Here is a 12,629-nt window from a genome sequence, read left to right as displayed (position 1 = left end):
TCACTTTTTAGTAAAAGTGTGTATTTTGCTGAGTTTTTTTGGTCTTTTTCCTCCCTAGGCTGCTTTGGCGTGGTACCTACGCCGCCATCTTAACCGGAAGGCCAATTTCTTCCTTTCTGATAGATCTTAGTGTCTCCTGATTTTCTGCTGTGGCAGGAAAAACCAAACCAAAACAAAACAAAAACCTATATACCTTCAATTTTCAGATGAAGATTGTACTTTGCTATGGTTTTGCTCAAATCCCTCCCTAGGCTGGATTAGTGTAACTCCTATGCAGCCATCTTAACCAGAAGTCTCCCTCTGTGACTGGTCCATATTTTCTATTGCCTTTTCCTGTATAGCATCCATCCCACTGTCAAGTTCCCTTTACTGGTCATTTTATGATTTTTTTAATGCTTCTTAGAATTCATCATTGCATTTATGTCCTCATTGAGCTTAGCCAGTTTGCTATTGTGGTTTTTTTTTTTTTTTTTTTTTTTTTTGGCTGTTCTTCAGATCACTTAATTCTCTTTGGAAGTCTCTGTGTGTGTGTGTGTGTGTCTCTCTTTCTATTACATCCAACCAAGCAAAGGCAACAGCATTCGCACAGCTGTTGGTCTTTTGTTGACTTTCTTCAAGATCTGCCAGTTGCTTGGTCAGGGACACATATCTTGTGTCTTCATTCTGAGGTACTGACCCTTTTGTATCTTCTGTGTTTTACTTAGAGAGTTCCAGTGTGGGACTTGGCAACCTTGTTGGGCCTTCTTCCATTTGATGTTTCATGTTGTTCTTTTGTGCTGTGGTCTGCCCATCACAGTGTGGGAATGTTATTTAATTCAGGAAAAAGCTGTAGTTTACCCTTGCAGTGTCTCCACTGATTGTTCCCTTTTATGTTTGACTAGATTAGGCTTCTGATGGCAAGGGAGCTTGTCTGCTCAGGCAGGAGGAGACCTGGTGGCAGAACAGGAAGAGGAGCCTAAAGACTGTATGTTCTAGGGGTGGCAGGTGTCCAGGCAAGGGGTATAGGACTGAGCTGACCCATTAGCCAGTGACAGGACAGGACAGAGGGATGGGACACATCAGGCAATGGGTGGCTAAGGGTGGGAAGTGGGTAGGATGGAATGCCATGGACCCATTGTCAGGTTGGGGAGCTGGTATGTGGGCTGAACTGGTGGTGGGGCAGGGGGATGGGATTTCAAGGACCCAGTGGCCCGTGGCAGGATGGGGTGTAGTGGGGAATGGGATGCTGAGGACTAGGTGGCATGAACTCGGTGGCATGAACACAATGGCACTGTGGAGCTGGAGGATGGGATGGTGGTCTAGGTGGTGGGGAAAGGAAGGAAAGCCAAGGGAGGGAAGAAAGAATGAGACATGGTTACCAGTGGGAAAGCTGAGAAGAGTTTGGTCCATGATGTGTGTAGCATGCAGGTAGTGCAAGAGCAAACCTGGTCTGCAGCACAGGAACTGGAGCAGTGGCTGGGACAGCTGCTTGAGATATCTGAGGGTTGAGTGGGCTGAGAGTGTGGGAATCAGGCAATTCCCTTCTGTGCTCCTCTGTGCCCTTCAAGTGGAGGTCTGTTAGGAACTTCTGACCCTGGAACCCCACAGATCTTGCCTGTTATTGCCCTGGGAGCCAAAGGCAGACACCGTCTTGACAGGGCTCAGAAAATTTTGTGGAAGAGGGGTGTAAAGATTGTAAGAGCCACAGGTTAAGGCATCATGTCCAGAGACATTGGCTTCCCCACCAAATTAACTGACTACTGCTGATACTATGCATAAACCACAACCCCATGGGGAATACCGGCAACCCTACTGAGGAGTGTCCCCAAACAGAATGGGGGCAGGGACATAGGAAAAGAGGGCACCAACACATTGTGTATCCATAAAATATTTCATTATTAGTAATAATAATAAGAAACATTAAAAATATTTAAAAGGAGCAGGGTGTGGTGGCTCACACCTTTAATCCCAGCACTCAGAAGGCAGAGGTAGGAGGACTGCCATGAGTTCGAGGCCACCCTGAGACTACATAGTGAATTCCCAGTCAGCCTGAGCTAGAGTGAAACCCTACCTTTTTAAAAACTTAAATTTAAAAAGGAGCAAATGCACAAATAATAAAGATAACAGAAAAGAAATATATTTGAAAATCTAGATAAAGATTTTTTTTTTTTAGTTTTTTGAGATCAGATCTTTATCTAGATCAAGCTGACCTCGAATTCGTTTTGTATTCTCAAGATAAATTTGAATTCATAGCGATACTCCTATGTCTGCCTTCCAAGTGCTGGTATTAAAGGCATGTGCCACCATGCCTGGTTAAAATATAGAGTAAGAAATTTTATTATAGCTTTATAACACAACACTTTATTAGGAAAAACATCATTCTTTGGGATTAATATGACTCCACATATATACTTTTCTTAAAATATTTTATTTATTATTTTATTTTAGATGCAGATAGAGAGAGAGTATGGGTGAAACAAGGTATCAAGCAACTGCAAATGAACTCCAGATGTATGTGCCCCCTTGTGCATCTGGCTTATGTGGGTACTGGAGGACTTAACCTGGATCATTAGGTTTTGCAAGAAAGTGCCTTAACCACTAAGTCATCACTCTAGTCCTTCACATATATTCCTATCTTATGATAACTAATTAAGAAATATGCAGATATAATAAAATTTTAAAACACTTTGGTATCAGTTTCAAGGGCCAATGTTTCCCCCCCACCCCCAAGTAGGATCTCATACTAGCTCAGGCTGACCTGGAATTCATTATGTAGTCTCAGGGTGGCCTCAAACTCATGGTGATCCTCCTACCTCTGCCACACAAGCACTGGGATTAAAGGCATGTGCCATCATGCCTGGCTTTGCCAGTGTGTTTTTTTATAATCCTTTAGGCATGCAGATTTTTAAATGTAATAACCTTAATCCAAGAACATGTGTTATGCAGTGCATAGACATAAGATAAAATTGTGTCAAAATTTTCTTAAACATTGCTTTTAATTCTTGGGTGTCAGTAACTTGTATCCCATGATATTTATATATTTAAACTGATTGTTTCATTTATGTAAGATATAATTGTATTTAGTTATTTGAGAAAGAGAGAGAGAGAGAGAGAGAGGAGAGAGAGAGAGAAAGAGGGAAAGAAAGAATAGGTGCATCAGGGCTTCCAGCCATTGCGAACAAACTCCAGATGCATGGACCATATTGTGAATATGGCCTACATGAGTCCTGGGGAATTGAAACTTTGGCAAGCTAAGCCATCTCTCCAGCCTCTAGTTGTTTCTTAATATTGTTAAAGTTTTTATTTAAAACGTCAATAAATATATTTCAGTTTAATGAATAGAAAGCATATTAAGCAATTTTAATTGCTCCATTGGCCACTCCCTAGGACAATCTACTCAGTAATCAATTAATTTAACCAGAATTTTCCTCTAGTTTGAATGTTGAAAAGTCCTTCTTATGAATTATAGTAATTGAATTCATTAATATGCTTCTCATACTTATCACAGCTATTAAGTTTGTTTCTACTAAATGTTTTAGTTTAAGATAGATCACAAGAAGGCCTGCTTATCAAATTAGTAATCTAATGTATTGTGAGTTTGCTTAAGTTTGGTCATTTCTAAAAGAACAAACAAACAAACAAACAATAACAATAGCCATATACTGCTCACATCCAACACTGAAAATTCCACTCTGGTTCTATTTTTTTTTAATACTTGTTGACTTATTTGGAGATTCTCAATCATAGTCTTTGTAAAGAGTTTGTGTAAAAAATACATTTATTTATTTCAGAGAGACAGGGAGAGAATAGATATAGGTGTGCCAATGCCTCCTGCCACTGCAAACAAATTCCAGTTGCATGTGCTACTTTGTGCATTTGACTTTACGTGGGTATTGGAAAATGGAACTGGGTCATCACGCTTTGCAAGTAAGCACTTTTAACCAGTAAAACATCTCTCCAACCCTACTAATCATAATTTTAGTAACTAATATTTACTTCTAAATTAATAACAAATTATTTGTAATTCTAGATGATTTTCAGTGAATAAAATTTCAAAATGATGGTATAGAATACTCCCTTATGATGTCTTATGAGAGTATCCAGAGTCTACTTTAGTACTGAAATTCTATTATCTATGGTTTTGTTGTACTTCCCAATCTTAAAATCCTTAAGTGAAGCACATAGATAAATGTGACATAATGCACTCCTCTTATTGTTAACTTGTATAGATGGGGTATTGCTTCTTTGGCTTTATAATGAACTATGAAAGCAAAGGCCAAACAGAACTTTCAGTATACTTTAATGAACTTAAAATTTCTATCTTGGTGATGTCAGACTTTCTAGATGCTCCTTGGCAATTATCTTTCCTTCTCTTCCACCAGCTAGATGAAATAGAAAAATAACCATTAACTTTTCTAACAAATATTTATACATCAGGAGAGAGAAGGATGCCTGACCAATTGTCTTCTCAGACAACCTGACAGATTGTCTTCTAAACGCTTGGCTTGATGCTAGAACTCATGGACTTGACAAGGGTGGCATCTGAAACAACATGAAAGTAGAATTACTTAGCTTAACAAACTCCCTGAGTTAACCATTCCCTCATTTTGGGACTACAAACAGAGTTTTGTATCTTACAAGAAAAGGAGAAGTAAATGTGCTACAGGTTGAAAAAAAAAAGATATGGAGGCAGCAGAAACATGAGATCGTTCAGAGTCATATCTACATACAGAGAAAAATATCTACTGTAGTATAGCCATTCATGAGACCTTTAAAGACATTTAAGTTATTTCTTTGTATGATTATTAGCTGTATTGTCTATTGTTGCTAGTACCAAATAGCTGAGAAAAACAACTTAAAGAAAAAAAATGGTGTAGTGTGGCTCATGGTTTCAAACAATTCAGCTCATGATAAGATGATTCACTTTGGGTTCTTTTATGTGACAGAACATCATGATGGAAAAAGTATGGTGATAAAGAAAGCTGTTTACCTTCTGTCATTCATGAAACAAAATGACGAAATAGAAGTGGCAGAGGTCAAAAAATAAAGGTCATGTCTTTAATCAATGACTTTTGGCAACAGGACCCCACCTAATAAAGCATCCATTATCACCCCACCCCAAAGGCCATGTTGCACACACACACACATGAACATATATGCACACCAAACAATTAGACACATGCAAAAAGTAATACCATATATATATATATATATATATATATATATATATATATATATATATATATACACACACACACACACACACGCACACACACACACACACATATGTAGTTCTCTCAAAGACTTTATAGATCCAATCTTGGTTGGAAATGAATCCCTTGTCATTATATCCTTAGCATATATCTTTGCAATCTCTGTAGAGCTCAAACTATGACAAATATGAAAACAAGGGAAATAAAAGCTAAGGGAGAGATAGCTTTTGTTCCAAAAAACAAAACAAAACAAAACAAAACACCAAAATACTGCATACATATTCAGTTATAGATGCTAGTAGATTGACCAATAGCTAAATGTTCTATAGGAGAAGATTAAAACGTAGAGGTAAGCCTCAAACTTCCTGTGGCTTTAACCTTGATGTTGTACAAGATATTTATGACAGAAAAAGGGGGCTGGAAATTGAGAAACCTTGTGTGCCTGTGGGTTCCCAGTTTACGTTGTGATCAGAAACACATCATCAGGTTCCAGCCCTGTCAATTAGTTTTCTAGCACCACTGACTTTCTTTACTCTACATACCATGCTCCACTTTCCTTTTGTTTTTAGCTCTCTTAGTCTGGCACTCAATAAACCAAGAAGTAATTGCTGAAGTATTCCCATAGGTCCTCACCCACCTTCACTTGGATGGTTCCTAACTATCCCTCTCACATCTTCCCTCCCATTTAATACTCTTCTACTCTTCTTCCCTGCTGTGTTTTGCTCCTAGCAAGCTTTCAATTAATCCCCACAGAGGTGTTAACTGATAACTAGCATGTTAGCTGAAGTGTGAATCCACTCAGGACTATTTAAGTGTTGAAAGCAGGCTTTTTGAAGACCCAAATGTTCAGAAACATAAAGAACCTAACAAAAAGACTTTCCCCACGATTAATAACATCACACACAGTGCTCTTTTCCTCTCATTGCAGACATCAACAAGAGTGATGACTTTGAAAGGAGAGAATTCCAAAGCTATGCAAGTATTAGGGGGTAACATGCATTCTCCAGACCAGCAAAGGAGGAGGCCAGGCATCTTCTGCGATTTCTGATCCAAGAATATCCAACTTTAAATTTTGTCAATCCTCTTCCACTGGCAAATCTGAAGTCCAATACTCCATATCAGAATCTTTTTTATTTCAAGATGACTACACTTACCAATATTTGTTCTTCAAGGAAACATCATGCCTTGTAGTAGTCTAGATGATGATGCATTTTGAAAAGTTGTCAGTGAAAGCTAATAAAAAAAAATTCCTTGAACATACGTCGATTGTCAGTTATATGATATATATGTAGAAATATAAAATATGGGTTTCCAAACATTTAAGATGACCATGTTTTCATTCAATGGCAATTACTATGCTAAATCTATAATGGATGTGTAAGGAGTGGGCTATTAGGGCATCATTCCTCATAATACAGCTCTTTTTAAGGTGTGTTATAAAGCTGAGAAGAACATCTTTACTTTAAAAATGCCTGAATTCTGACATTCACCAGTTTTATTTATGCCACAGTTTCTGTGCTTTACCTTTAATTAAAAAAATAAGAACGTAATGAATTGAGATTAGAGTACATGATAGTTGAGACAGAGGCATTAAGATGAGGGTGAAAGGCTGAAAGACCTTGGGGTAGGTAGACAGTAAGCTAGAGTGTGGACCCAATAATATTATTGTGAAATGCTTGAAAGACTAGCAAATCGGCTACAATACATGGCAACACTCCCTGTGACTAAGTAAAATTAACACCTATCTTTGGAGAATTTCTTTGGAGAATTAGTACACATTTCTGGTCTTCAAGTTCTGTGACATGCTTCTATTAATCAAGCTTCTGTCAATTACAAACATAGATTCTGTTAACTTTGTTTTTTCTCTCTTCCTTAGAACCTCATAGAAGAAACAGTGAAAATTGCTTTCTGAGTTAAAGAATGGCAGTTCCTTTCATTTATGTTACACATTTAAAATTTATTTTGACACTTGAATTTAAATTCAAAATTAATGTTAAGCATAATGTTATTTATATTTTAATATTACTTGAAAAGTTTTACACTATTGTCATCTGAGATCAAAGTAAAAAACATGACATGTAGCTACCTGAAATTCTTAAAATCTCTTAAAAATGGATGCTATAAGAAGTCTCAAAGGTCATAGCTTGAGGACATGTATTTTGGGCTGACATGTAACAATTCAGGAGAGATGTGTCACATTCCCCGTAGCCTTGGAACTTCCAGAAATCTCGTGATTAACATCCAGTGCTCAATTCGCCCAAGTCTTCTATGCTCGTGGGAAATAATCTCATCAAGGGATCTTTGCAATGCGCTAATTGCCAGTTTCCTACCAGCTTATTTAAAATAAGTAGAACTGGTGAACCAAATATTCTGTTATCAGTGGAATTTTGAAGTGCAAAATTATTGTCAGAGCCTCAAAATGATTTGCTCATTGTGTAGGAGGGAGAGATAGCAGTTTTTCTTCTTCTTTTTTTTTTTTTTAAGTTTTTAACTTAGATCCTAAAGCATAAAACATGGTATTCAGAGAGGGCACATTGCAAATGAAATTTAGGTGCATTCAAACATCTTACTCTGTCATAATTCTATGGTAAAAGAAAGAAAAAAAAAAAAAAAAACTTCAACCCCTTAACACGAAAGTTTGTGTTGTGTAATAAACCAGACCTTCAAAACAAATTACAATTTCTGAAATTAAATAGACCTCCCAAGGCGGATTTGCATTAGCGAAGGAGGACCTGGGTGCCAGCTTACAGGGGAGTCCTGGGACCCCCCACTCCAGTAAAGTTTCCTTCAGGTCTCATTCCCCAAGTCTGGCTCACCACCCTTCAAACTGCAGGACCAAGCCAACTATGAGTCCCTACGCTCTGCGTTCAGTCCGGGCGCAGGAAGAATAAGCAGGCTGTCTGGCCGACATGAGAACCTCTTCTAGAGGCGAGAGGTGAAGAAGCAGATACAGGGATTCTTGGTCGAGGAGCTTCCACATCCTCCCGCTCCGGCAGCATCACAGCTGGGATTCGGGGAGAGGAAGGTGGGATAGAAGGAGGCGGGGGACTGGGGGGTGGAGAGGTGGGGGAGGGAAGGGTGAGGCGAGGGGAGGGTGGGGATGGGGGGAGCGCCGGGCGCAGGGAGCTGAGTGGACGGCTCGAGACGGCGGCGCGTGCAGTAGCGGCAGCAGCAGCAGCAGCAGCGCAGGCAGGCAGCGAGTTGGCAGAGCTCGGCTTGCGTTTCCAGCAGGAGCTGAAAGCTTGGTGCTGGCACATAACAAGGTGATGGGGGCAGCGAGCTTTGATCTGCCCTCTAGGACGGATGCTGCTGGGGTTCCCTCCCTTAACCCCCTCATCCCTCCCCGCACTCTTCTCCCCTGGGTCTGCGTGTGTGTGTGTGTGTGTGTGTGTGTGTGTGTGTGTACGCGCGCGCGCGCGCGCGCGCCCTGGTTTGGTGGAGTGTTAAAACCTGCGGGGAGGGTGCACCCTTGTCTGTAATGATCTTCCCTTCTTCTCTGCACCCCGTCGTTGCACGTCCTCCAGGGGTGCCCCGGTCTCAGCACCCCTTATTTGACGCCGCTACCCCCGGGGCCTCACACCCCCCGTTGTGTCTCCTTCGCAGATGCTCAAGGTGTCAGCCGTGCTGTGCGTGTGCGCGGCGGCTTGGTGCAGTCAGCCACTCGCGGCGGCCGCGGCGGTGGCTGCGGCCGGGGGGCGGTCTGACGGCGGTAATTTTCTGGATGAAAAACAATGGCTCACCACAATCTCCCAGTATGACAAGGAAGTCGGACAGTGGAACAAATTCCGAGACGTAAGTGCTGCGCTCCCGCATCCCCAGCCACGCGCGCTCAGCTCCCCTGCGGGCATCGTCGCGTGGCCAGGGATGCTGGGCAAAGGGACTCGGTTATTTTTTTCTTTTTCTTTCTTTCTTTTTTTTTCTTTTTCTTTTCCTTTTTTTTTTTTTTTTTTTTTTAAGAAAAGGGATTTGCGGGAGACGAGGTTGTTTTCTGCCGCTAGACAACTTAGCCAACCCCAGGTCCCAGCTGGCACTGGGAGAGTGGGTGGGGGACTGGAGCTTTGGGTGCGCAGGAGTTAGGTCACACCAGGTTCCCTCCCTTCAGTCCTCCCCCGCTCCCCGCACTGTGTCCCCATCCTCAGCTTTCAAAGCTTTGCAAAGTGCTCCTTCTACCTTCTCAACTTTGAACGGTGTTTCTGGCGGTGGTAAACACAACAGAGGTGCCTTTGCGACTAAAGTAACTAGGATCGATCCCCTTACTAATGGTCCATTAAGGAATTTGAGGGAAGAGATAGAAAGATGTAAGATTGATAAATGACCCGCTCTCCCAGGGTGGGAGACTGTGTGGAGGCACCAGTCAGCTAAAGTTGAATCGCTCCTGATTAGGTCAGATAGCCCATCACATATGCGTTTTAGCAATGACTTCAACCCAGAACATGTTTGATTATGTTTAACTCCAAAATTCTCCACTGATGTAAAACCTGCATTAATGGGGTTATGGGAGAGACATGGGTTGCAGGTAACAGCGTTGAACATGTTCATCTAGAATACCTTGGGGAGTTTTCTAAAGGGCTCTTAACATATAGCCTGTTGTGGAGACTCCCACATTGTTTGTCTGGAGCTGGTGTCCAAGATATGCTAGTCATTTTATCCCCACCTGATCCGAATAGGAGCAAATAATAAGAGGTACCTGGGCCCAGAGCACAGTTCATCTGGACTCTTTCAACTTAACTGACCCAACGGGGAGGTTGCCCTGAACACTGATGACTATCCCCAGCCCATCCTTGCCAACCCAGGTCTGGGCGTCAAGGGTACATTGCCAGGCTAACAATGGCTGGAAATTCTTCCCGACACTCCACAGTGCACTTTGTGTATCCCAGTTACCTTTTTGCATCAGCCCGTGTTCTCACAGTTGACAAAAATAAATAGAAGTTCTGCACTTTCATCTTAAATCCTTGCCACCCTCTCCTACAAGCAGTCTGTAAAGTCACTGGCAAGCCACATCCCACAGAGAGATTCTGAAGGAAAGGTAATTTTAGCTTAAATTTAGAATGAGCTAGTTAATAGCGTAGAATGAGGAACTGACGTAGACACTACTTAAGGAAGGACTTAGTTTTACTAGCTTCATGAACAAAACTTGAACAGCAGTGGACACCATTGTAAAACCCAAGCTGTTTGTTTCAACTTACACCAATGTTGAATCCATTCCAAAGTAAGCAAGCATATATTTACATAATTGGAGAGAATGTTTATCATGACCTCATTTTGGGAACAAAAATTGAAAATGTCAGTATTTGAACAGTTTAACATATCTTTCTTTAATGGCTACTTGAAAATCTTTTAGAATGAGTTTTAGATACTTTTAAATATATTTTAAATCTTAAATATCTTAATATTCTCATGTTTTAGCTGTGACTTTACTGAATTATTAAAAAGCAGTTGACACTTGGAGAGTTTGTGAATATGTTTGCTTTAAGCTGTTGTGACAGGCTGAATTCATGACTACAGAAACCAGTATTCTAGAATTCATACATCCAATTTCTATAGAGACAGAGTATGTCATTGATCTAACATTTACAAGTGGTCATCTGTGATTTAAATGTGAAAGTCCAAAAATATTACAAATTTAGATGGAGAATTTTCAGACAGAAACATATGCATTTTGATATATGAAATACATATTATGTAATTGCCATTTATTTTAAAACTTATCCCAGGTTTTAGACTTGCCGTTTAAGGAAGCCAATTACATTTAGGTAAAGATGATTTAAAGGCATGGAGAGAATTATAATCATCATCATCAGATGTCCCCTTTACCCACCTGTAGCTCACTATTCACATGAGAAAATGAATGCTGACAGCATGTCTTACCAAGTCAGTACTCAGATTGCATAATATATCTTATTTACATCATTTCTGTTTACATATCTTCTTTCTGTTTCACAAATTCACTAGTTTATTAATTTTTCTATATCTTTCAAGTTACTTCTTATTTTTTTATTTATTTTTTTTCAGGAAGCACATGGGTATATGACATTGCCTAAAACAAGGCATCCTTTGACTTTTAAATGTTGTACACTAGCTTTTATACTTTAAATAGCAAATTTACCTACTAAATTTATAGGAAGGCCAGTGTGCAAGGATGTTTTTAACTCTCTGTGTTAGAAATAGTTTAATGGAAGCAACTTCTTTTTATGCTTTTCTCCCACTTGAAATGATTGAAGAAAAGTGTTGGCATTCTTCAACACAATTTGTAATTGAACTAATCCTTACCTTCCTTCTTGTGAGTGATTTTCTTACAACTCCTTGAAAGTTGAATTGTACCCTCTTTTTCAAAACGCTTCTTGTTATTACTTACAACACAATTGAAGTTTTTAATTGATTAAAAGCAAATGTTTCTCTTTTCATACTTTATATTTAATACAGATGTGTAAGTATATATTACAAAAAAAAAGAAACCATAAGATTGAGGATCCAGGGTAGGGAGGATTCTGTGTGAGCAGTTGATCACTACAGCTGATGGCTCACTCACTTTCTCAAGGTCCTCAGGGTCAATCAGGGAAATAGTCAAAGGAAAAACTGGTCATAAGTAAATATTATTACAGGGAAAGTATTATTAAAGGGAAATGTTAATTTGTTTTAACCAGTATATATTGTGACAATGCATTGCTACATTACGTTTTGTTATGTTTATTTTTCTCCATCCTATGCAAATACAATTGTATAGATAAAAGAAAATTCAATCCTTTAAAACTCATTACTATGCATATTCTGAAAAATTCTAGAAGAGGATTTGATTCTTAAGTTTTAGAAAGAAAATGAAAGTTTATCCTAATCCGAGAATTAGAAAAGTCAATACAAATAATTATACTGGCCCTGGGTGATGGCTCAATGGATAAAATGCTGACCTAAATTTAATGCCCCAGATCCCAAGGATTCTACAACAGAAGCATGTATAATCCTAGTACACTTTGAAAATTTGAAAAGGGAGACTGAGTCTGGAAGATTACCCAGAAGCTCATTGGACCATAAGCCAGTCACAGTAGAAAAGAATAAATATTTAGGTTCAAATATGGTAAAAACTGAGGGCCAATACCTGAGGTTGTCTTCTGACCTTCACATGCATGCTCTCTAGCATGCACATTCACACTCACACCTATGTACACAGTCACCATATAGATACCAAACAAGGGATAGCATATAGAGCCAGCATGGTAAATTCAAGGTATAATCACAGGAATTTTAAATAAACAAAAAGTTAGGGTGGAGTACATACTTAGTATGCAAGAGACATGGGGTTCAATCTCTAGCACTAAAACACAAATTAAAGTTAAATATATATAATTAAGCATATAAAAAAAATCTCTCAACAATGAGAAGTGTTTACTATATACATTGTTGAATTTTTAAGCACTGTTGAGCAATGATGAAATCAAAATT

At 39.5% G+C, this 12,629-nt stretch overlaps 1 protein-coding gene across 3 annotated transcripts in view; it reads left to right on the top strand.

Moving 5' to 3' along the window:
- Nucleotides 1-8,336: 8,336 nt before the first annotated feature.
- Nucleotides 8,337-12,629, top strand: part of Spock3 (SPARC (osteonectin), cwcv and kazal like domains proteoglycan 3) — a 413,063-nt gene continuing 408,770 nt past the window's right edge. Inside the window, exons 1-2 of one of the 3 annotated variants that reach the window (XM_004657152.2) lie at nt 8,337-8,455; nt 8,796-8,984. In XM_004657152.2, coding sequence (XP_004657209.2) covers nt 8,796-8,984 — 189 coding nt within the window. In that variant the 5' untranslated portion in view covers nt 8,337-8,455. Of the gene's footprint in view, nt 8,456-8,640; nt 8,985-12,629 lie in introns of those variants that run through there. The other 2 variants (XM_045142135.1, XM_045142136.1) reach the window with 2 other exon arrangements.

Source organism: Jaculus jaculus, chromosome 1, assembly GCF_020740685.1.
Source record: "Jaculus jaculus isolate mJacJac1 chromosome 1, mJacJac1.mat.Y.cur, whole genome shotgun sequence".
Lineage (NCBI taxonomy): Eukaryota > Metazoa > Chordata > Mammalia > Rodentia > Dipodidae > Jaculus > Jaculus jaculus.
Note: the sequence above shows the minus strand (reverse complement) of the source record. Positions and strands in the feature narration are given on the sequence as shown.